This window comes from Ochotona curzoniae, unplaced genomic scaffold (assembly GCF_017591425.1).
Source record: "Ochotona curzoniae isolate NIBS_2020 unplaced genomic scaffold, NIBS_Ocur_1.0 scaffold_4701, whole genome shotgun sequence".
Classification (NCBI taxonomy): domain Eukaryota; kingdom Metazoa; phylum Chordata; class Mammalia; order Lagomorpha; family Ochotonidae; genus Ochotona; species Ochotona curzoniae.
The window spans coordinates 40,163,857-40,188,798 of NW_024467122.1; the positions used below are offsets into that span (position 1 = coordinate 40,163,857).

Below are 24,942 nucleotides of genomic sequence, written 5' to 3' on the forward strand. Positions count from 1 at the left end.
GGAGAAAGAGCAAGATTTTCCATTTGCTGATTTACTCCCCTAGATGGCCACCATGGCAGGGCTGGGCCGGGCTGTAGTCTCCCACAGAGTGGCAGGGGCCCAAGTGCTTGGCTCACCATCTGCCGACTTTCCAGGTACAATAGCAGAGAGATGGAGTGGAAGTGGAGCAGCAGGGATTTAAATTTGCCCTGGGAAGTGGCATGCTGGTGTTGCAAGCAGCAGCTTAATCCATTGGGCCAGAATGCCAACCCCCTTAAGTTTCTTTTCTTTTCTTTTCTTTTTTTTAAGGTTTTATTTATTTTCATTGGAAAGTCAGATATTCAGAGAGGAGAAGAGACAGTGAGAAAGATATTCCATCCAATGACTCAATCCCCAAGTGAGCCCAACGGCTGATGCTATGCCAATCCGAAGCCAGGATCCAGGAACCTCTTCTGGGTCTCCCATGCAGGTACAGGGTCCCAAAGCTTTGGCTTGTCTTCCACTGCTTTCCTAGGCCACAAGCAGGGAGCTGGATGGGAAGTGGAGCTGCCGGGATTAGAACTGGCGCCCATATGGGATCCTGGCGTGTTCAAGGTGAGGATTTAAGTCGCTAGGCCACGCCGCTGGGCCCGACCCCCTTAAGTTTCTTAAGAGCCTCTTGGGTGAGCAAATGGTTTTTAGAGCACTACCTTAGATCTTCATCCCTAACAAAGGATATTACAGTCAGTCTTGGCTTCATATTTTTGTTAAGATTTATTTATTTTTATTTGAAGGGTGGAGTTACGCAGAGAAGGAGAGGTGTCTTCCAGAGAGAGATCTCCCGCTTGCTGCTTCCCTACCCAAATCTCCAAAACGGCCAGAGCTGACCTGATCTGAACTGGCTTCATCCTTAGACTGTGTTCCCCTGGGAGTCTTCTGGACTTGCGGTTTTCCTGAAGAACATCTTAAAATGTGAGTATAGTTTGCTATCTGGAGAGCCTAAGAATGCGAAAAGCAAAAGGTTTCAGTTCCTTTTAAATGGTCTTTTTTCCCCACCTAGCTTTCCCTCTCCCACTTTGCTACAAACCGCATACAGAAAGCAGAGGTCACCCCAGTACTACCTGCAGATCTCGACTCCATTTCCATTCATGAGCTCCATAGCCTGCTTCCTGTGTTACTACAGGCTAACTGGTGCTGCTAAACTTGTTACATTATAACCCTCCTCTTTCTGCCGGTTTCCAACCTCATATTTTCCTCCCTTTCAAGTCTTCCTTGCCTGCCCCTCTGAAGGTCATCCACTCACAGGCACTTCGAGGCATTTTCATTTTTACATTTAAAAAACATTTTCCATTGTTTTTGCATATAAGTTCCAGTTATTGAAAAGGTAGAGTGACTGATAGAGAGAGATGACAGTATTTAGATTCATTCCCCAAATGTCAGCAACAGCTGGGGCTGGACCGGGCCAAAACCAGAAAACTGGAACTCCATCTGAGCCTCACTTAAGGGAGCAGGACCCAGGCACTGTGCCGGTAGGAAGCTGGATCAGAAGCCGAGTCAAGACTTGACCCCAAGTGCTTCGCTATGGGATGCAAGTATCTCAAGTAGTGGCTTAACCTCTGGGCCACAGGCCTCTGCCACTCCAGCCATTCGCCGACATTCGTCTGTCTGCAGGGTCACCTCATCGCCTAATTCCAAACCGCTCTCATGTTTTATGTATCAGTTGCAGCAGAAGTCCATTTCTGGTGTCCAAATGTGTATTAGCTATAGTTTGCTGAATGACAAATCATCTCCAAATTTATCAGCTTTCAATATAAAATATGGGGATAATATAATGGTTCAACTGGCTAATCCTCTACCTGCAAGCGCTAGCATCCTCCATGGGCATAAGTTTGTGTCTGGTTGGGGGAATCCCAGAGCCTATGAAACTGTGTCATAAAATGATATATACAAATAAAAAAGAAAAAGAAATTATTTTCATGATACTGTTCCACAGGCTCGGAGATTTCCCCTTGTACCCTCTTTATTTCTGCTTTCCCCATCTTCTGCTGCCTTCCCCTATTATCACAGTAGTATAGTCCTGCAACAGCAGTCACAAGTTCATCATTCTTCTATTTAATGAATCATGACATTGTAGGTATAGAGAATGATAGAAACGCCAGCATACTGTTGCCAAGATATATTTAACAGTTTCATTGGGAGTCTATCTTTTATTCGAGATTAGACACGCATACTGCAATGTGTCTTCAATTCTCAGTATACTGGTCTCTATTATAGAGCTCTTCTAAGTGAATATATGTATACACTCATTTATTTGTATATCTATTGCTCTTGTATTTTAGATGAAGGTTGCCTTATATCAGTGAGAACATGATATATGTCCTTTTGGAATTGGCTTCTTTCATTTTTTTTTTTTTAAGATTTATTTATTTTTATTGGAAAGGTAGATATACAGAGAGGAAGATCTTCCGTCTGATGAATTACTCCCCAAGTGACCGCAATGGCTGAAACTGAACAAATCCAAAGTCAGGAGCCTCTTCTGGGTCTCCCACACAGGGGCAGGGTCCCAAAGATTTGGGCTGCCTCAACTGCTTTCCCAAGCCACAAGCAGAGAGCTGGATGGGAAGTGGAGCTGCTGGGATTAGAACCGGTACCCATATGGGATCCCAGCGCATTCAAGGCGAGGACTTTAACCACTAGGCTATTGTGCCGGGCCTGGGATTGGCTTATTTCAGTGAGCATAATGGTCTCTAGGTGGGACCATTTTATTGCAAATGGTAGAGTTTCATTTTTCATGGCTAGGCAGTATTCCACAGAGCAGATGTACCACAGTTTGTTTATTCTTTCCTCTTTTGACAGGCATCGGGGTTGTCTCCATGTCTTCACTATTGTAGGTTGTGTTGCTTTAATTCTAGGAATAGTGGTCACTTTCTCAACTGCAGATTTCATTTTCTTTGGATGTATTCCCAGAGGGGGGATAGCTGGGTCCTATGGTAGATAACCTTCAGTTGTCTTAGTACTCTCCATACTGACTTCCACAGTGAGCGTACTAGTCTACATTGTCACCAACAGTGAAACACACTATATTTCTCCTGACACACATACCAGCAGGTATTGTTAGTAGTGTTTCAAATGTAGACCGATCTCACTGGAGTTGAGTGGAATCTCAGTGTGGTTTTTATTTGTATTTCCCTGATAGCTAGGGAACCTGAACATTTTCTCATCTGTCTATTACCCATTTGAATTTGTTCCTTTGAAAAATATCTATTCATTTCCTTCACACATTTCTTCACAGGGTTGTTTATTTCGATGTCATTGAGTCTCTGAAGATCTCTCTTTTTAAAAATATTTATTTATTTTTATTGGAAAACCAGATATACAGAAAGGAGGAGAGACACAGAGAGAAAGATCTTCCATCCACTGATTCACTCCCTAAGTGGCCCCAACAACTGGGGCTGAGCGAATCCGAAAACAGGAGCTTCTTCTGGGTCTCCCATGTGAGTGCAGGGTCCCAAAGCTTTGGGCTGTCCTCAACTGCTTTCCCAGGCCACAAGCAGGGAGCTGGATGGGAAGCAGGACCGCCTGGATTAGAACCAGCATCCATATGTGATCCTAGTGCGTGCGAGGCAAGGACTTTAGCCTCTAGGCCACGCTGCCAGACCCTGTGAAGCTCTTTGTAAATCCTGGATGTTAGTCTCTTGTCGGTTGTGTAGTGTGCAAAGATTTTCTTCCCACTCTGCCAGTTGCTTCTTTACTTTAGATCATTTTCTTTGCTGTATAAAAGCTTCTTAGTTTAATGTAGTCCTAAAAAATATGGAACCCTTCACAGCTTTGTGTGTCATCATTGCATAAGGGCCATGCTCATCTTCCCTGATCATTCCACGGTTAGTATATGTGCTACGGAAACAAACACTAGGCTGTTATACTTCGTCTAGCTCCCTGCTTGTGGCCTGGGAAAGCAGTGGAGAATGGCTCTGTACCTGCATGGGAGCTTGGAGGAAGCTCCTGGTTCCTGGCTTCAGATTGGCTCAGCTACTGCCATCATGTCCATCTGGGGAGTGAACCAATGGATGGTTAAATCTCTTTCTCTCTGTAATCTACCTTTCTCTCTGTAAACCTCTCTCTCTGTAAATCTCTGCACATACAAGGCAAGGATTTAACCACTAGGTTACCACACCAGGCCCTATTTATTTATTTTTAAAATATTTACTTATTTTGGGCCTGGCATAATGGCTCAGTTGGCTAATCCTCCACCCTGCAAGTGCTGGCATCCCGTATGGGCACCAATTCCTGTCCTGGCTTGTCCACTTCCCATCCACATTCATGAATGCATCCCAGGAAAGCAGTAGAGGATGGCCCAAAGTGTGGGACCCTGCATCTGCGTGGCAGACATGGAGAAGGAAGCTCCTAGCTCCTGGTCAATTTAGCTCCAGCCTTTGCTATCATTTGGGCAGTAAACCAGTGGATGGAAGATCTTTCTTTCTCCTTCTTTCTGTAGAGCTGCCTTTCCAATACAAATAAATCTTTCAAAAAAGAGATTTATGGACCTGGCGCAATAGCCTAGTGGTTAAAGTCCTCATCTTGAACGTGCTGGGATCCCATATGGGTGCTGGTTCTAATCCCAGCAGCTCCAATTCCCATCCAGCTCCCTGCTTGTGGTCTGGGAAAGCAGTCGAGGACGGTCCAAAGCTTTGGGATCCTGCACCTGTGTGGGAGACCCGGAAAGAAGTTCCTGGCTCCTGGCTTGGGATCAGCGCAGCACCGGCCATTGTGGCCGTCTTTGGGAGTGAATCATTGGACAGAAGAACTTCCTCTGTGTCTCTCCTCCTCTCTGTACATCTGCCTTTCCAATAAAATAAATAAATCTTTTTTTTAAAAAAGAGATTTATTTATTTAGCAGAGTAATAGTGTTGCAGATAGTGAGTGATACCACGCCAGACACCAGTGTAGGATGGAAGGAGGGGTCTTTATTAGCCAAGCTTGGTGACGGCAGCTGCTGCCACACTCCGGGAAGCACTGCTCTGCTTGGCTGAAGTCAGGGATTTTTAAGCTCCCCTTGACACAGCAGCTAGGGATTTTCCAATCAACTCAGGCAGTACACACGACAAACCATAATCCAACCTCAGGGCAAGCAGCTAGTGAGCGTGTTTGGTGAAGCAGGGAGCTTGGATTAGCTACACCCAAAACCTAGTAGTATCCCAGGGGGCACCGGCTTCCTTCTGTCCTCCTTTAAAATATCACATTTGCTCACTTTCGTGGGGTGCCACCCCATGTGGCTGCATCCCACCACAATAGAGAGGAAAAGACAAGGACAGAGACTTCCATGCACTGTTCAGCCTGGGTCAGACTGAAGCTGGGAGCCAAGGACTCCATGCAGGTCTCCCATGTGGGCTGTGGGGCCCAAGCATGTGGGCCTCCTTCTGCTGCTTTCCAGGCACACCAGCAGGAAGCTGGATGGGAAGTGGAGCAGTGACAGGGTCTGAGCTTGAATGTGGGATGCTGATGTTGCAAGTGGAAGGTTGACATGCTGCACCACAGTGCCTCCCCTCTGTCACGCTGATGGCCTGCTCCTCTCACCACTAAGGATTTGCTGATTCTCAGTACCCAAACAGTGGCTGGCACCCAGCAGGTCCTCAATGCATGCTTGTGGATTGAATTCCTGACTACCAATGTGTTCATCGACACAGTTAACCTTGTATGGTTCGTTTGTCCCACTTGAAAGATGAGGAGGAGGTTACAGAACCTGCTTCCAGCTTGCAAGCAAGAAAGGCTGAATGCAAATCCAGGGTCCCGGTACAGCCGTGTCCCAATCTGGACATGGTATGGCTTCCACACCCTACAAGCCACCGTTATTAAATATCAGTCAGGTGCAGCCATCCAGAGAGGAAGGGGACGGGCCTGCCTCAGTTTAGGGGACCAAAAGTCTTTGCAACTGAAGCTGCATTTCAGTGAGGGAAAGGAGGTATGCAAACTAGGGACAAATGCCTGACAAGCGGCAGTCCACAGAGCACAACTTGTTTATGCAGTCTGAGCTGAAGGGCAGAGATCATAGTTAACCGAGCAAATCAAGGTGCTTCCCCCCCCCCCACCCCGCCCTGTGGAAGACAAGCAGCCACTGAAGGCCAGGGCGGATTTGGGACAGCCCTGACTGGCATCTTCCGTGCCCCCTGGAGCCCTGGGATGGGAGGGTAGGTAGCAGGAGGCTAACTCCTCAGGACAGCACAAGGCCAGAGGTCCTGCGTCCCTGGGGTGGAGAGGACGGGACTGCAAGGGCGCAGCAGCTTTGCTCGGTGCCCGAGTTGGCATCCAGAAAGGAGCATGAAGGAATGCAGACAGCACTTACAGCCTTTGGCGGGAGACCAGAGGAAGGAGTGGGGGAAATCACTACAGACTTCTGCGGGATCCAGGAGTGAGCTTCTCCCCGCGAGGAAACCTGCCCGCGTGCTGCCTGGGAGGGAGTTGAAGACCATACCATATGGGCCCCTGCCCCCACCTCCTGGGGCGGAGACAGCCCTGGGCCTGAAAGGCACCTCGATTCCATCTGGGTGCGGAGCCCGTCTGGTCCAGATGACAAAACTTAAAGCTCATGGGTGCTGGTTAGCTCCTGCAGACAGACAGACAGACAGACAGACAGACAGACAGACAGACAGACACACACACACACACACAGTCGTGGGTCTCATTTTCAAAGGCCACAGAGTGAGGGGAACGCAGAGGGTCACTCACTTGCCTTGGCCAGCGGGAGCTCGGGCCTGCCAGCCCACCTGGCCCTGGGGAGGGCATCCCCGGTGACCCGTGCCTGAGGCGTCCACCGGGGGGCAGTGTGACGACCCGGCGGCGCTGTGCGGAGAAGGCGCCCGGCGCCTCCCGGGCTGGTGCCCGCGGACCCTCGGCTGCACGCCCCCTCTCCCGCCCTTTCCCGGCGTTAGTGACGGCCAGCCGCCAACCCGCGCCCGGGGGCCGCCGACGGAAACTCTGACTTGTCCCTCTGTGCAGCCAGAGAGCCAAGAACGGCTTGTCTGCCCGTCTCGCCCAGGATCCCACCCCTTTAAGTACAGGTGTCCAGGGTGGAAACACGGAAGTGGGGAGGATGACGGGAAAAGCTGGTGGGAGCCACCGGCTCTAGGGCAGCTGGTCTTGACCTTGGCTCTCTCTCGGCCCTCCGAGTACAATTTGCAGTTCCGACACCCAGCACAAGGGGGTGCCACCAGCATGCAAACCCTACCCAGCAGGAATCTTGCTGCATGGGGAGAACGTGAGCTATGGGTCCCTTCCCCAACTTCCAGCCACTCAGAACTTATTTGTGACCTTGCGTAGGAGTGAGGGTCCCTCTGGAGCACCTGCCTGTGGAATGGAGGAGAGGGGGTCATCGGGCTTGGTCCTCAGAGGGGTGGGAAACGGGCCTTCAGGATCAAGGTCCCAGCTGGAGCACATCCGGAGGTCCTGGCATATCTCCAGAGCTGGGTCAACTCTGCCTAATACCGACCACTCCCACACTGAAAGCCAGAAGCCAGAAGAGGGTCAGGACAAAGGAAAGGTCGGCACATAGGGACCATGTAGGGGGTCTGGGAACACCAGTTCTGGTAGCATATTAAGCCTGTTAAACCTCTACTTGCTTCAACACCAGGATCCTATATAAGCACAGGTTCAAGTCCCAACTGCTCCATTTCTGATCCAGCTCCCTGCTAACGCACCTGGGAGCGCAGCAGAAGATGGCTCCAGTGCTTGGGCCTCTGCCAACCAAGGGAGAGACGGCCATTTGGGGAGTGGACCTTCAGGTGGAAGACCTGTCTCTCTTTCTCTCCATAACTCTTTCAAATTAATTAATTAGGGGAACTGGGTGAGTTCATTAATGGTGACACATACAGTTACATGAGATATTAATAATAGGGGAAATGTAGTGTGTGGGAATTCTTTGTATTACCACTCTTCAAGTTTTGTTTTGTAAGTTTACAAAACAAACTGTTCAAGCATGTTTCTTTTTAAATTAATATTTATTTATTTTTATTGCAAAGTCAGATATACAGAGAGAAGGAGAGACAAAGTGGAGCAGAGCTGGGATTCAAATTCAGACATTCCGGGCTGGCATAGTAGCTCAAATGGCTAATGTTTCCCCTCCAAGTGCCAAGATCCCATATGCACACCAATTCATGTTCTAGCTGCTCCACTTCTCATCCAGTTCCCTGCTGTAGCCTGAAAAAGAAGCAGAGGATGGCTTAAATTCCTGGTACCATGCACCCACATAGGAGACTAGGAAGTAGCTCCTGGCTCCTGGCTTCAGATCAGTTCAGCTCCAGCTGTTGCAGCCATTTGAGGAATGAACCAGAGGAAGGATCTTTCTGTCTCACCTACTCTCTGTAAATCTACTTCTCCAATAAAAATGAATGAATCTTAAAACAACAAAAGTACAATAAACATAAAAAACCAAATCAGTCATTCTGATATGAAATGTGGGTGTCTCAAGTTGTTTGTCAAATACCAGTCCCTCAATTATTCTTATTTTTTCAATAAAGATTCATGTATTATGAATTGGAAAGAATAACAGAGAGAAAGGGTGGATGACAAAAAGATGGCCTTCCATTATCTGATTCAGTTGTAAATGACTACAACAATCAGGTCTAGGCCAGGCAGAAAGCAGGAGCCTGGAACTGCATCTGGTCTTCCACATGGGTGGCAGAAAGTCAAGGACAAGCTATCCTGCTTTCCAGGCGCATTGCGCAGCACCTGGGCTTGGTGCAATGGCTCAGTGGCTGAATCCTCACCTTGCATGAGCCAGGATCACATATGGGCACCGGTTTATGCCCTGGTCACTCCAATTTCCATCCAGCTTCCTGCTTGTGGCCCGGGAAAGCAGTGGAGGACAGCCCAATGCTTTAGCACCGGAAGAAGCTTCTGGCTTCGAATCAGCTTAGCTTTGGCCATTGCAGCCACTTGGGGAGCAAAGCAGCAGATAGAGAATCTTTCTGTTTCTACTTCTCCTTGTAAATCTGCCTTTTCAATGAAAATAAATAAATATTAAAAATAACAACAAAGGAAACGGAGCACCTGCTATACGCTGGGAGTACTCTGACCTGGGATGCCAGTGTAGCAAGAGGTGACTTAACGTGCTGCACCATGATGCGTGTCTCATGATGTTTTATTTATTTACTTTTAAAAATTTTATTGGGCCCGGCGCGGTGGCGCAAGTGGTTAAAGTCCTCGCCTTGCACGCCCGGGATCCCATATGGGCGCCGGTTCTAATCCCGGCAGCCCCGCTTCCCTTCCAGCTCCCTGCCTGTGGCCTGGGAAAGCAGTCGAGGACAGCCCAAAGCTTTGGGAACCTGCACCCGCGTGGGAGACCCAGAAGAGGCTCCTGGCTTCGGATCGGCCCGTTGCGCTCACTTGGGGAGTGAATCATCGGATGGAAGATCTTCCTCTCTGTCTCTCCTCTCTGTATATCCGCCTTTCCAATGAAAAAATAATAAAAATAAATCTTTAAAAAAAATTTTATTTATTTTTATTAGAAAGGCAGATATACAGAGGGGGGAGTGATAGAGAGGAAGATCTTCCGTCCAATGAGTCACTCCTCAAGCAACAGCTGGAACTGAGCCAATCCAAAGCCAGGAGCCTCTTCCGTGTCTTCCACGCAGACCCATGCGGGTGCAGGGTCCCAAAGCTTTGGGCCGTCCTTGACTACTTTCCCAGGCCATAAGCAGGAAGCTGGATGGGAAGTAGGACGGCCGGGATTTGAACCAGCGGCCATGTGGGATCCCAGTGCATTCAAGGCAAGGACTTTAACTGCTGCACTATTGCATCGGACCCTATTTATTTACTTTTTAAACTTACACATTTCCTACTCCTCATGCGTAATACTTCTGTATCTGTGGCGTCATACTTTCACACTGCACCACTGCCTCTGGCGGTTCAGCAACTGTTGATTGCGTATTTCCTGCATACCTAACACCATGTTCTCCTCCCCTGATAAGACAGGGGTCCGTGGTGTTAGGAATGACAATGAGGACCAGTGCATAGGCTTAATGGCTAAATCCTCACCTTGTCAGGATCCCATGTAGGTGGTGCCTGTTTGTGTCCTGGCTACTTCACTTCCCATCTGGTTCCCTACTTATGGCCTGCGAAAGCAGTCGGGGACGGCCCAGGGCCTTGGCACCCTGCACCTGCGTGGGAGACCTGAAGGTAGCTGTTGTCTTTGGATCGGCCCGGTTCTGGCCACTGCGGCCATTTGGGGAATGAACCAACAGATGGAACATCTAGCTCTGCGTCTCTCCTTCTCTCCATAAATCAGATCTGCCTTTCCAATAAAAATGAATAAGTAAATATTAAGAAATTAAAAAAGAAGAAGGAAAGGGAATGACAGTAGTTCCTTTGCAGGGCTGTCCCACCTGGACATGGCGGGGGGAGCCCGTGGCTGTGGGAGCTGCTGGCCCTGGCCATCATGGAGGCATCTGAAACAGGCCGGGCTCTTGGTGGTCAGTGACGATTCCATCCCAACGCACTGACGAGCCTCAGTGTGTTTGGTCAGGGTGACCCGTGCCCCTAACACAGAGGCCAGCGCTCACTGGGCAAGGGAGAGCATGCTGGGGAACTAATCCTGCTCCCTGGTCGGGTATCGTGTGTCTCAGAAAGTTGCAAGGAGGGTGACTGACCACAAAGCACATAAAAAGGAACCAGAACTCATTGCGTGCGTATGTGTGTGTGACTCCTCCTGCCTTCTGACACAGCACTGTCTCCCCCTCTTTGTGGTCAGCTAGGCTTTGCCTGGCTCACACCCCATCCTGCTCCATGTCTGTGAGCAGGATGTGACCCATGGTGAGGTAACTTGCACAGTTGTGACTTCGTCTCTAAGTTAGTGTGTTGCTTCCAGTGCTCTGAGGAAGCCCTTCCGCCCATTCACTGCTGTCACCTCTTCTGTCCCTCATGCTCTCCCTTCCCATGCAGGTGTGGGACTCTGGGGGCAGGGAGCCGGCTTCTCTCCTAGAAGCCTGGCAGGTACTGGTGGCTGAGGAATAAGGAACCATGAAGGTTGTGGGGTGCGGGCCTGAGCATGGAGGCTGAGAAGCAGCCCCCCGGGGATGGATGTCAGCTCTGGCTTGGAGGTGGGGTGCGGGGTGATTCTGCTGTGGAACCCTCCTCTCCAGTGCCAGGATTGGTGGCAGGGCAGAGGGGGCTGGGTCTGGCTGGGAAAGGCTGGCCTGCAAGGAGCTATGGGCGCTGGGCCAGGGTGGAAAGTATGTGTGTGAGCTCATTTGGAAGGCGGCTTCTGGCCAGTCAGGCCTATCTCCCTTCCAAGCCATGGCTGCCCAGCCCCCCTCTCAGCCTGCCTTTGGGTACCCCAGCCCATTGGAGAGAGAAAGGAAGTACAAGTTGGGGTATAGACCTGCTCTCCCAAAAGAGGCAAACTCCATGAGGGGGTGAGGGTAGGACAGTGGCCATGGGCCAATGCAGCAGTTTTGGCTGGGGTTCTTTGGGGCTTAGGGCACGGACTCGGCCTCTGCATAGCTGCTCCCACTCCTACTGGCTACAGCCATGGTCTCACTGTGGCTGCTAAGTTTTGGTGCCCCTTCCTGCCCTCCGTGTGCCAAGATGGAAGGTGATGGATTGACAGAGTAGGCTTCCTGGAGAAGGCTCCCTCTACCCCATCCTGATGCTGCTGTAAGGGCAGTATGTAGCCAAGGCCGCCTTTATCCCTGGGACACAGGCTCTGTGTCCTGCCAACCCCCTCCCCCTCCAAACCTGCCTGCACAGGAAGCATCAGATGATCTGGACTCTACATTTTAATTTATCTGTTTTTAAATCTTAGCCTTTTTATTAATTTTTTGGGAAAGAAAAAAACACAACAAAGATTCACATACTTAAAAGGCAGAGTTACAGACGGGGGAGAGACAGAATCTTCCATCTGCTGATTCACTCCCTGCATGGCTGTAATGGCTGGGACTGGGCCAAGCAGGAGCCTGCAGTTCCCTCCGGGTCTCCCAAGTGAGAGCAGCGGTCCAAGCGCTTGGATTATCTTTTGCTGATTTCCCCAGGTGCAGTAGCATGGCACTGGATCAGAAAGTGGAACAGTCAAGACTCTAACCAGGGTATTCATGTGGGATACCAACATCACAGGCAGTGGTGTAATCCACTGTGCCACAGCACTGGCCCACACTTACTCATCTGTTTATTTGAAAGACCAAGTAGACAAAGAGAGCTCTCACTGGTTCACTCCTCGAATGCCCACAACAGGCAGTGCTGGGCCAAGCCAAAGCCAGGCTTATGGACCGGACCTTCATTTGGCTGTCCCACGTGGGCGGTAGGGACCTACATACTTGAGCCATTACCTGTTGCCTCCCAAGGTGTCCATCATTAGCAAGAAGCTGCAATGGAAAGTAGAACCAGTCTTGAAACCCAGGGACCCTGATATGGAATGCAGGTTCTTCAAGTGGGATCACTCTCTCTCTCTTTTTAAATGAAGATTCATTAATTTCTATTGGAAAGGTAGACTTATACAGATAAGCAGACGAAGATCTTCTATCTGCTAGTTCACTCCTCAAATGGCCACAACGGCTGGCCAGAACTAAGCCAGTCTGAAGCCAGGAGCTTCTTCCAGGTCTCCCATGCAGCCACATGGTCCCAAGGCTTTGGGCCATCTTTGACTGCTTTCCCAGGCCATAAGTAGGGAGCTATCTGGAAAGTGGAGCAGCCAGGACACAAACTGGCACCCATATGGGATCCTGGTACTATAAGATGGAAGATTAGCCAGTTAAGCCATTGCACTGGGCCCTCAGGTGTGGTCTGAACTGCTGCTCCAAATACCTGCCTCAAGCGTGAGTTTAAATTCTGACTCATGAACTGTGACCTTGGGCAAGTCATTAATGGCTCTGGATGTCATCCTCCTCATCTGTGAAGTGGGAGCAAGGTTAGTGCCTGTGACGTTCTGTGCCATGAGGAAGACCTTGGCTGATGTCAGTTTCCCCTTAGCTAGGAAAAGGAAGGAAGAATGATACAGAGGGCAGTATCGGGAAGTATGTGAGGCTGTGGGGCAGGGGACAGCGAGGGCCAGCAGTTCCTCCCCTGAGGTCTGCTCCTTCCTCCCGTGGAGGCAGCAGGCCTGGGAAGGGGAGGATATGGTGGGACCTCAGTGGCCCCTCTGTGGCTCTGTGGGGAACAGCAATGGTGGGCAGATGGCGTGCTACCCCTCCTCGGTCCTTACCGCCTGCCCAGTGCCCCCTTTAGCACCAGCCTGCCTGCGTTCTGCCCAGGCCTCTGTGCACATTCTCTGGCTCCTTCCTGGCTGCTCCAGCTCACTTGTGCTGCTTTCGAATAAAGGAACTTGGAACCATAAAAACTGGGTCAGGCCCAGTGGACACACCAGGGGCAGGGCCAAGGGAAGCCGAGACCGCCTGCAGGTCCTTAGGAGCCATGGGGGCCCTTGTGGCTCCCTTCCCTGGGCGGGGGCAGAGGGGGCTGACCTAGTGGTTCCCTTAAGTGGGGCCTGCTGATCACTGCTGTGGTACCTCCCAGGGTCCCCGGGCAGCCTGGGTGGGGTAGGCCAGGCAGGCCCCGGCATGTGAGAAGCACGGGACCAGCAGCCTCCGCCCTGCTGCCGCCAGCGTCACCGTGGTGCTGGTGAAAGCCATCTTCCACCTTCTCCCCTCATTTGTCCCCAGTTCTCCATTCCCGGCTCTCCCCCTTGGCTTCGGAGAACATCTTGTGATTCCAGAACCAGCGCCAAACAATTTCCTCGTGATGGGGAAACCGCACTCCAGCCGCAGCCGCGCGGGAGCCCTGGGCTCCCCAACCCCCCCTTCCCAGGCTTCTCCACTGGCTCCAGCTGTGTTTTGCAGAACCCCCACTGGATAACATCTGTAATTGCCTCCAGATGTGGACCATAACAACACAAAGGGCCATGAGCTCATCTTTGACTTGCTGGCCACCCCCACGTGCCCCTGACTACTTCAGGTGCCCGTTCCCTCTGGCGATGGGAGACAGGGGAGCTGGTGTCCACCTCCACTGAGACACACGGACAACCCTGCCAAACAGCTGTTGGCAAGGGCGGTGCAGGAGGCCAGACACAGGGTCAGGGTTTCTGGCTGGCAGGAAGGTGGGGTACCCCTTCTGCCAAAGCAATCACCATCCAGCCCTGAATAGCAGCTGGAGAGACCCACTGTAGGTGGGGCTAGGGCTCTGCGGAGGGGGACCTGGGCTAGAGCCCAGGGTGGGCCGGGCTGCAGCAGGAAGGGAAAGGGTGGGGGCAGACAGGGGCCCACTCTCCTCCCGCTGAGCTGACTCAGCAAGTGCAGAGTCCTCCAGGCTGTTTCAGAGGAAGGTTGAGGGTGAGCGGGCAGCCTGGGAACCCTGTCTGGGAAACAAAGCCTCATTATTTGGCCCCTCCGGCAGCACCATCCTGGCTCTCCTGGGCCAGCCTGGGGTTGAACGTGATCTTGGGGATCCCCCGGCTGCAGGCCAAGACTCACAAGGAGACAGAGGGTCTGCGGCCGAATCATAGGACCAGGCTAATGCAATTCAGGAAAATTTTCCAAATGGCCTCAGCCTTGCCACTTCCTCTTGTCTCTGGGGTCCTAGTGGTGGTGGCTGGGACAGGGCACGGCTGGGGATTCTTGTCAAGCATGCCCCTGACCTCCTCACTTCCTACCATCCAGGGGTCTTGCTTTGCTCCACAGTCCTGCCCATCTACCAGGAAGAAAACTCATCTTTATGAAAATGCCCACTGACCCCTCCCCCAACCTCATGGAAAGCACAGCTCATGACACACACAGGCAGTTGCAAACTCTTCCTTGACTGCAGCCCGTTCACCCCTATATAGAATGGCGGCCACGCACAGAATGTGAAACACAGTTTATTCTTTGTGGAAAGGTTGAACAAGGTCAAAATTGTCCTTAGAAGGCACGGACCCAGCCCCGCCCTGCAGGTTCCTGGGGTCAAATGCCTCTACCCCCCGCCCCCACCCTGCCCCATGCCCCTCATTAACAAAAAGGAACGATTCGAATGGAATTCATATATAATAATTATAATAAAAATATACATTAAACAAAACAAAAAATAAAACAAACAGACAGAAGTTTAGCCGAACTGCCAGCACCGTTCATTTCCCCCTACCTTGTGCCCCACCCCCCACCCCGACACCCCTCTCCTTCTCTCTTCCCTCCACAGGGTCTCCTGTTCTCCAAAGTCCCCAGTACCATGACCACCTAAGGTGACTGAAGGGGATCTCAAATGGGTGGGCTGGGTTAGTATAGGGGAGGGAGAGGAGAGGGCAAGACACGCGAGTGTGGCCCACTGGAGAAGCGAGGGGCTGACCCAGCCAGGAGACTAGCCAGGTCCCCACCCTTCCTGAGGTGGGGAGGCAGCCACGGCTGGGTGCTGCCCCCCTCTCTCTCTAAGGACCCCTCTGTGTGTGTCCTCTGCTCCTCCCTCTCCTCCTGGCTCCCTGTACTCTCCTCCGTACCCTTCCTGAGAGCTCCCTTAAAACCCACCCTCCCCTGGGTGCCAGAGCCCAGCGGGGGGCTGCCCCTGCTGGCTTGACCTGCCTGGCACCCCCACCAACCCCTGCTGCCTCTGCGGCTCAGCTGCGGTCTCTCTGAGCCAACTCTGCCTTTGGGTCCCAGCCCCAGCTGCCTGCATCCGAGTGTGGTTCTTGCTCTGTAGTCTTTATGCTCACCCCTCCCCATCCCAGGGTCCCGAAGATTTGAGTTCCTCTCCTGACTCAACCCTCCACTTCCCAGGAGGCATGTCCCTGGGTTTCAGCTCTGTGACCTTGACACCCCTCCCAAGGCTAACATTCCGAGAGGCAGGGCTGCCCAAGGGTTTCTTCAGCCTTAGTTTAGTCCTTAACAGCCCACACACCTTCCTTGGGAGCCTCCAGGGCAGTGGGAAGTGAGGCAGATGTCTGAAAGAACTTGATTGACCAAGCCACAGAGATCCTCTTTGGGTTTTTCTTCCCCAGGTTTCAAGGGGGAGCTGGGCACTCCCCACCCTCTCTCCCTCTCTTGCAGCCTCCACCCCCAGACAGACTGGATCCCTTCTAGCCAGGAGAAGTGGAGGGAGGCTGCCAATTGCACACACCTGGGGCTCCTGAGGTCAGAGTTCAAAGGTCTAAGGTATTTGTCGGGAGTAGAAAAGAAGCAGATGACCCCATCTGCCCTTTCCCAGTGAGGTCTGAGGGTCCTGCCTTCAAGTGCAGAGCCCCCAGGACATTCGGATGGATGGGGCCGGACACACACCAAGCTGTAGGGTTCCGCTTACCTGAGGGCCAGAGGTTGGGAGGGACCGCCCTCCTGCTCAGCCCTCAGGGGGACCCTTCTAGGGAAGAAGCAATGCCAGGGGTGAGGGTGAGAGGACCAGTTGGGGGGACAGAGAGAAGCAGGGAGGCTGGGGGAAGGGGGCTCGGGACAGGCAAGAGAGCCCACCCACCACCACCTGCTGCCACTGGCTTTCAGAGCACAGTCCTCGTGGTAGGAGTGGGTGGGCCAGCCGCGGGGGTCAGACCTTGTCCAGCAGGGAACGCTGGCAGTAGAGCAATCGCTTGGGGGTCCCGTGGCGCCGGAAGAAGAAGACAGCGAGGCCCACGGCCAGCACCAGGAGCAGCAGCAACACAGGCAGCACCACGGCGGCTGCGCTCACGGCTCCGCCACCCTCCTCGTCCACCTCGATGATGATCACCTCTGTCTCTTCCTCAGTCCCCTCGTCTGGCCGGCCCCCTGACGGGCAGCCCATCCAGTCCCGCAGCGCTGACTTGGGGTAGCCAGGCTCTACCTTCAGCTTCTGATTGTTGAACTTCCAGTATTTGTTCCCCTTGTAGAAGTAGGTGAAGACTGGAGGAGTGCAGCAAGGAGGGCGAGAGATGAGGCGGGCCGCGGGTAGAGAAAAGAGAGCAGAGGGGAGGAGATGCCATAGTTAGCGGTGTAACTGCCACCGAATGTACTCTCCCCACCTTCCTGCGCATCAGTCACCTCCACCGTCAGACTGGGTGCTAACAGCACCAAGTGGGAAGAGTGGGAGAGGACACGTGACAAGGACCCACTGTCGCTGTCACAATCATTGCCCATCCTACCCCCATGCCCGCTCAGGCTCCTCCATGACTCCCTGTCCCATCCCCCTGCCTCTCACCTTCGTCACTGCCCATGAATGACCCTCTGGGTGACTCAGGGATGCCTTCCCACACTTTGATGTTTTTGGGGTACTCGTTGTCCACTGCCCTGAGCTCCTCATTGAAACGGTAGTACCTAGGGAAGAGGAGGGAGAGGTGAGACACTGAGGGTGCCTGTGGAGGGTGGCAGGACCCCAGAGCATCCAAGTCAGGGAGTCAAGGGTGGCTGTGGACAGGGTGGGAGACAAGGGTTTTGAGTAATGAAGGCCTGTGGCTGAAACGGCGGAAGGTGGGCGTTGAAGGGAGGGCCTGGGCTGCAAGGAGCCACCAGCAGCCCTTAATGACAGTGCCTGGCTGCTGGCGCGGAGGCCCAGTGCTGGGAGCAGGAGGCGTCAAATGACCAGGTCTGGAGTGGTGACCCGGTCACCTCCCACTCAACACAGCACCCGCTGGGGGCAGTCTTGCCTCAGCCCCAGTGGACACTCAGCTGGTGAATGTGGGTCTTTGTCCAGCCTTTAGGAATGAGGGAATTCAGGATGGTGGGGTGAGAGGGAGGGCTACTTCCTGTGAGGATGGTGGCCTGGGGTTGAGGGCTCCAGGTCTTACTTGTTTCCCCGGAAGAAGTAGGTCTTCCCATTGGGCATCCAGAAGAGTGCGGCATCAATCTTGTCGGTGGGGAGCCCTCGGCCCAGCTCCTTGATGTGCTTGGGGTAGCCAGGCTCCAGGGAGGCCTCATCAAACACCCAGTACTTATCTCCTGGGAGGAGAGGAAGGAAGGGGAGAGAGGATTGGGGGTCCATGTGGGCTTCAGAGCCTTGGCAGGGGGCAACAGAAACCAGCTCTCCCTTCCCGAGAGCAAGGGTAGAGGGGCAGGGCCTGCTACCTTTGAAGAAGACGAATTTGCCATCCTTCCTCTCGTAGGCAGTGTTGATGGATGCAGGCAGGCCCCGCCAGAATTGGCCAATGGGCATTGGGTATCCATCCATCACCTGGTTATTCCTCACCCGCCAGAACCAGCGCTCCTGGAAGCCAGGCAGAACCACAAAGAGGTCTTGTGATCTCTTGGGGCTTGGGCCCTGAGCTCAGTCCCCAGGGCACCACACCCTCTGCCTTGTGCCTCGCCACCAATCACCTTCACAGGTTCTAGTCCACCTGCTGCTGGCTCCATCCAGCCTCCCATCCGCAGAACCTCCTTTCCACCCTGTCCCCCAACCAACCTCCATCTCCTTCTCACCTTGAAGACAAACATCTCCCCTCGGAGCACAGCCACCGTATCGAAGTTCCCGTCACAGATATTGGGCCCATAGGTGGGGTTTCGGGGCTTGTCAGGAACAGAAGTCCGGGGAGTGGTTCTGGGATGAGGGGGCATCTTTGTGGGGAACCCTGATTCACTTCCTAGAACACAGTAGGTGAAGGGCACTTCAGACTTGGACCAGGAGTGAAGGGAAAGTCTGACATGGACAGATGGCTGCCTTGGAAGGTTGTGGAAGCAGCCAGGGCTGGGTGGGGGTGGGGAAGTGGGCGGTGAGATGTGCAGAGAGCTCAAGAAGGGGTCACTTACCATAAAGCTGCTGGATGCCCCTGCGATCATCATCAGGCAGCACGAAGTTCTCTGTGTCCATCCACTGGTAAAAAGGGGCCATGATGGCTGAGGGGTCATTGGAATGTTCTAGGCCCAGGGCATGACCCAGCTCATGGACAGCCACCAGGAAGATGTCATTGCCTGTGGGGACATAGGGATGGGTCAGGATGGCAGCTTGGGCCCCTTGTGCTTCCCCACCATGGGTTGTGGTGGCATCACACCCCAACCCCACACAGTCCTGAGGTCCAGCTCCCTCTATAGCACAGAGAGCACAAAGCCACGGAAGGTGGCAGCCTCCTCCCGGAAAACACCAGACAAAACTGTGTCAGGGGCCATGGGGATGTTTGAAGCTGGCCTGGAAAAGCAGGCAGTATATGAGAGCAGAGACCAATGCCAATGAATTGGCCAAGACATTCTGGAGGTCCCTTCCTTCCCTGAGACTGTGTGAGGAGGGAGCCAAACCACCCTGCAGAACCACCTTGCTCTGTTCTCTTTCTCGCTCACCATTCAGATCCTCGTTCCGTACAGTCCAGGGCTCCGCAGAGTCAAAGTGGGTGTCCCCTCCAATGTTGGGACCCGGGAAATAGGCGTGGGCCAGGAAACCACCCTCGCCATCAAAGGGTGTGCTGTCGCCATGGAAGCCCTCGGCAAAGAAGATCATGATGTCGGCCTGCTTCTCCCGGCCATCGCGGATGTAGGCATAGTGCACCTCCCGGAAGCGCAGCGGGGTGGCGCTCTCCCACACGCGGAATGCCTTGCGAATGGCCTCGAAGGTGGCATACTCGCCCACCTTGGGGGTGTAATTCTGGATGCTGAGGTGCAACCACGTGGGGAGAGGATGGAGTACATTAGGATCCCGAGGGGGGACCGCCCTGGTCCCACCAACCACCCAGCCACCTCGGCCTGACCTGGCTCTCCCTGCGGCAGCCTCACCTACAACCCTCAGCTCCCACAGTGTACTGCCTTGCTCTTTGGTTCTTCTGCATGGGGGTGCACCTCCCACCCCACCCAGGAAGGCTGCGCCTCTCCCTAGGATTACAGCCGCTTGTTTCCCAGGTTTGTGTGTCTCCCACAGAGAAGAGAAAGAGGAATACCTGTTGCACTCACCAGAAAGTGATCTCATTTTGCTGCCATTTGAGGCCTTGGATGGCGTAGCGCTTCCTCCGAACATTGGCCTTGATTTCAGCCCCAAACTTGTCTGGAACGCCGCAGCGTGGACGCTTCATAGCCCTAGGGTTGGGTGGAAGGATCAGAATGTGACAGAGAAGGGTGTCTGGGGTGAAGGAGAAATTCTGGCTCCCGGGGTCTGTGTGTGTTGGGCACAGCATGTGTGTATGTGGAAGAGGCAGGGATGGTGTATGGAGGATGTGGAGGATGGGAGCTGACACCTGACAAGTGTATAGATGGTGATGCTCTGAGGATCAGTATGGCCGGGAGGGGTGGTGGTGCTGAGCTAGATCCCTGACAGGGCCTAGCACTTACTTCATGGTTTCGGAGTCAGCCTTGCCTGTCACACGCAAACCGTAGAACTTCTGCATGGCAGCGATGGCGGCTGAGAGTGACTGGGGTGAGCGCTGAGTGTGGGTGCGTAAGTCCCCGGGAGGCAGGTAGCCATACTGCTGCAGCCAGGCCTGTGAGGAAAGAGGACATGGCTTAGAGCATGACCACCTGGGCCAGGGGATAGCCCCTTCCTCCCCCACAGCACCTGGCCCACAACCCTGGTGTGGGGAGCAACCGGCTTTAGGCTCCCAGCCCAGCCCTGGCAGCAGACCCGGAAACTTCCAGGCCGGCCGACCTGAGCGCTGGCCCAGGCCCCAGGATGGTTTGTCCTGTTGTGGATGTGGGCCTGAACTGGGGTTGGGAGCCACAGCGGCTCCAGCCTTGTGAAGGGGTAAAGCTCTGGCATTTCTCAGAACTCTGGGATCCTTTGTAGCTCCTCCCACTTGGGTGCCCGGATTTGTACAAATGCAGCGAGTTCTGCCTGTGTAGGAACGGGGCTTCAGCCAGGCTGTAGGGGTGCTAGTTTTGGCTCTCCTGACACAGAGGTGCCAGGTCACCAGTGCTCTTACCACCAAGACATTTTTGAGATGGAGGTGGTGTGGTACTATCCAGCCAGAGCTGGGATCCTGTCACTATTCCTGATGTCCTATGGCTTGGGAGCTTGGGACCTGCAGACCCATGGAAGGTTCTCTCAGCGGAACAAGTGGGAAGTGGGGGTGGTGGTGGGAGATGGGGGAGACTTGGTGTGGTGTGAATTGTTCATAGTATAAAGGTTGGCATATTGCCCTACAGTAAAGCAACAGTTTTGGTGTTTGGAAGGCATACACATACACACACACACACACACACACACACAGCAAAGCCCTGCCTAATTTCTAAAGAGTCAGCCTTTATTGTAAAAACAATGGAATGTCTTCCTAAAGCCTGAAAAATAAAACCAGTCAAGATATACATGGAATCGGAAAATGCTTGGATTTTTTTTTTATGGGAAGACACCACCCAGATAATTCTGGGTCCTGGCGCCAGCCCTGACTTCTTAAGCAGCCCACAGAGGGATGCCTAGATGAGGGGGGTGGGAATGGGCTGGTGGACAGAGGGGGAGAAGCTGCCGCTGTGTGCTGTGGCCCCTGACCAAGATCATGGGGACCTTCACCTCTAAGGCCCAGGTCTCCGGGGAGGTGGAGTTGAACTCCTGCTTGGGGGCTGGTATGATTCAAGAGCAGCTGACTGCAGACCCGCGACCACAGGGCTGACTGAGCATTGCAACATGGTTTTGGGAAGTGATTCCTCCAAGGCTGACAAGAGTTAAGGCACGAGATGTAAACAACCAGTCAGTTCCCAGCCAATAGGCCTGGCCAGCACCAACACCGCCCAGGGTGATGATGATGATGGTGTGTGTGTGTGTTGGGGGGAGGGTGTGTGAAGGATTAACCTCTGCTATACCAGGGGGTTATAGCAGAGTGTATTTCAGTGCCCAGGTACTCTCTGGGAACTCTCACACAAGCCCTGACTTGTGCTAGCTGATGTTACAGCCTGAATCCTCTGTAGGCCTGCTGTGGCCTGTGCCCAGGTATGCAGGAAATTCCCTCTGCCCCTGCTTCACCTGTAGGAGAGACACACCCCAGGCTTGTGAACCACTAGTGGAGGAACATTGCTCCAGGACTCAGGGTAGGATGACAGTGGCTTACTCATGGGAGTTGGGAGTCAGAAGAGTGAGCCAGACCACCCTCCCCTGGCCTCAACACCAAGACAGCACAGGTGAGGGGAGATCCCCAAGGTCAGACGGCAGGAGGGAGGCAGAATCCTCCGTCCAGGGACTCTCGGAGAAATTCCTCCCCTGTGAGTCTTCTAAGAGAGAGGAAGCAGGTGTACACACTCACAGCCCAGAGCCTATAGGGAAGAAGACAGATTCCTTCAAGAACGGGACAGCCCGGGACTCCAGAGAGCCACGAGGCCTGGACAGGAAGTGCCCTGGTGCTCTCCTCCTCCCAGGCCCAAGCAAAATTTTTGCCTCCGTCTCCCAGAGGGAGGCTTTGAGCAAAGCAGGAACCACAGAGCCTCTGAGGTTGGAACCACAGATGAGAAGACTCTTGTGTCTGGGGCGGGGTGGAGGTTGGGAGGGCCATGTGCCAGGCCTGCCAGCGGGAGGAGAGGCCTGTGCTGGAGCTGGTGCAAGACTGGGGAGCCACCCCGGCTTTTCCATGTACATGGGTCTGGAGAAGCCGACTTTATGTAGGGTGAAAGAATTCAGTGGACTGCTCTGTCTCCAGGCATTCCCCTAGGCTTAGGTACAAGCCAGGCCAGCACTTCCCCTCTGCTTGGGAGTCCTGGAGAGGTGAGGGGGCCAGGATGGCCAGGCTGTGCAGCAAGGCCTGATCCTAGCCCCTGGGGTGTGCTCTTCCCTCCCTCTGCTTCCCACCCTTCCATGGCCCAGAAACAAACAAAAAAAAAAAAAAAAAAAAAAAAGGATTCTGGCACTGGGAGGGCTCATGACCCACTTAAGTTAGAGCCAAGGCTGCCACCGCCCCTCCCCTAGGGGGCCTCATGGGCCAGGGGAGAGGAAAAAAGGCAGGGCAGTCAAGTTGGCAGTGGGCAGCCCCCAGCTGACCAGGCTCCTTTTGTTAGGAGCTGTCAGGCTCCTCGCAGGGGAGGAGGGCTCCAGGCCTGGTTCCTGTGACTTTTGGTAACTTCAGCAGGCAAGGGAGTCCTGGCCCCAGGGTAGATTTGTACTGCTCCTGGCCCCTGAAAACTCCACCAGCCATTTCTAGGGCCGTGCTTTGCTCCATGGGTGCCAGCTGCTTTTCAGAGCCACAGAGACAGCCCATTTCTTGTATTTCCAGGGGTTTCCAACGCGGGTGGGCCTAAGGAAGCCAAGTCCAGAACCCATCCCCCCATCTCCTCCCTGTACCCTTCCTGGCCCCTCCCGACCGCACCCAGGCCCTTGCCTGGTTTGAGTGGGTTGGCATGGCCCAAAATAAGAAGCTGATTTAAATCCGTCTCCCACCTTCACCCCAAAATAAAAGACAGAGAGGAAAAGCCTCCTGAGACAACTCCCACGCGGCTTCCTCCTGGGCCTGGTGGGCCACGGTCAGGGCAGGGATGGGGGCAGGGGCGCCAGTGTCAATCGAGGGCTCCCTGGACCAGGCCCTCTCCTGATTCCCGCGCGACTCTCCCTGCAATTAACGTAGAAAACCAATTATCACCACAAAGGGCCTGAAGGCGCCGACGGCTGGGGGCACGGAGTGGTGGTGGTGGGGGTGGCCTGCCAGAACCCCCACTCCAGCTCACAAGGAAAGCTTTGTGTGTGCACGTAGGCGGCCGGTGTCCCGGGACCCTACATGCTGACGCTCTGGCCGGACATGGTGGTCCGGAGTGGGTGGGGAGACCAGAGGACTGGGGTCTCCCCGGGAGCCTGGCCCCACCTGGCCGCCCATGGGTCGGCTGAGGCCCTGGGTGCGCACAGGGACACGAAGGAGCGCGCTTTGCGGCTCCTGCGGCGGGAGTGCGCCGGAAAGCTGGGAAGTGGCAGAAACACCAAACTCGCCCGGGATGGGGACCCGGGCAGCGCGGGCCTGCAGCGGAGTCCAGATGCTTACTTAGCAGGCTCTCCTGGTGGTTCCGGAGTCGAGCGCAGAGCCCAAGGGAACTGTAGTAGGGAGGGCAGCTGCCTGCCCGGCGGTTAAGTTGTTGCAAGGAAAGGAAGGATTGGGGGGAAAAAAATAAGTCGGCGGCGACAGGCAAAAGTTGAGCCGACTTGCAAGTTTGGAGGAGGTAAAGAAAAGAAGGGCGATCTTGCAGACGGGAACAACGGAGATCCCGACATCCCCGGAGGTGTCTCCTGAGGGACCCCCTACTCCACCCCGACTTGCCTCCCCGGCGGGCGCAACTCCGGGAACGCGAAAGGCCAGAGGAGTTCACTTACTTCAGGACTGAAGTTGTTGCTTTGGGCCGAGCCGAGGGAGGCGATCGCGGTGCAGAGCGTGAGCAGGGGGAGCAGGAGCCTGCGGGAGGGTCGTGGGGCGGGAGACATGGTCCGCAACCGTCGGGGCAGCCGGGTTGGGCGGGCTCCGCGCGGCGGGGCCCACGCCTTGGGGTCGCACCGCCACTCGTTCGCGGCGCCTTTGTCTCGGAGAAGCTCAAGACTTTTGGGTTCCTAGAGCGCGGCCGGCTGGGAGACGAGAGGGGCTGTTCTGGAAGAGCCTGTTTGTTCTTCTCTTTTCCGTTTTTTGATCTTTCTTCTGCTTAGTCGGCGAACGGAGCCCTTTCGCCTCTCTTCTCTGGTCCCTCCCTTCTCCCGCAGCCGCTCCTCCTGCCCCCGCCCCAAAGCCCTCCTTTCCTGGTGGGGACGTGGTTGTTTCAGCCTGAATCCAATTACAGCCAAGAGCTGGAGGGGCGGGGGGTGAAATCCTAAATTGCCTTTCCATGGTGCAGGCTGCCATCTGCAGGGGTTGAGGCCGCAGGCGACAGCAGGGGGCTGAGAGGTACCCAGGGGACGGGATGTGGGAGACTTTTCTCTCCCTAAGCACAATTTGGGTGGCTTGATTTCCTTTGGTATTCAGCATATGAGTGCGAAGTACTGGAAGCTTGTGGCTAGGCCAAGCCTGGAGTTCGGGGCTGGGACGGTGGTCGCTGTGGTGGGCCAGCCTTGCCGCCCATCCTGCTGGGAGACCTGGGTTGCAAGCCTTCCACAGTTTACTAGCAGTTTGTGGGATGGGAAGGATGGACTTGCTGGGACCCGTGAACAACCACCTCTGTCCCTTCCTCTCCCCTGCCAAAAACCCTCAACAAAGCACAGTCACCCAACGGTAAACCTAACTGC

At 54.1% G+C, this 24,942-nt stretch overlaps 1 protein-coding gene and 1 non-coding gene across 2 annotated transcripts; both read right to left on the reverse strand.

Moving 5' to 3' along the window:
• Nucleotides 1–3,762: 3,762 nt before the first annotated feature.
• Nucleotides 3,763–3,868, reverse strand: LOC121149561. The gene has a single exon (XR_005882714.1). It is a non-coding gene; the product is annotated as a U6 spliceosomal RNA (small nuclear RNA).
• An 11,088-nt stretch (nt 3,869–14,956) lies between these two features.
• On the reverse strand, nt 14,957–24,378 carry MMP14 (matrix metallopeptidase 14). The gene is made up of 10 exons (XM_040969626.1): nt 24,046–24,378; nt 20,106–20,254; nt 19,731–19,853; nt 19,128–19,435; nt 18,603–18,764; nt 18,276–18,436; nt 17,925–18,063; nt 17,648–17,798; nt 17,062–17,177; nt 14,957–16,766 (listed from the first exon to the last, which is right to left on the reverse strand). Exons 1-10 carry the CDS (start codon nt 24,151–24,153, stop codon nt 16,435–16,437), a joined length of 1,749 nt encoding a protein of 582 aa, XP_040825560.1. The 5' UTR covers nt 24,154–24,378; the 3' UTR covers nt 14,957–16,434.
• Nucleotides 24,379–24,942: the final 564 nt, after the last annotated feature.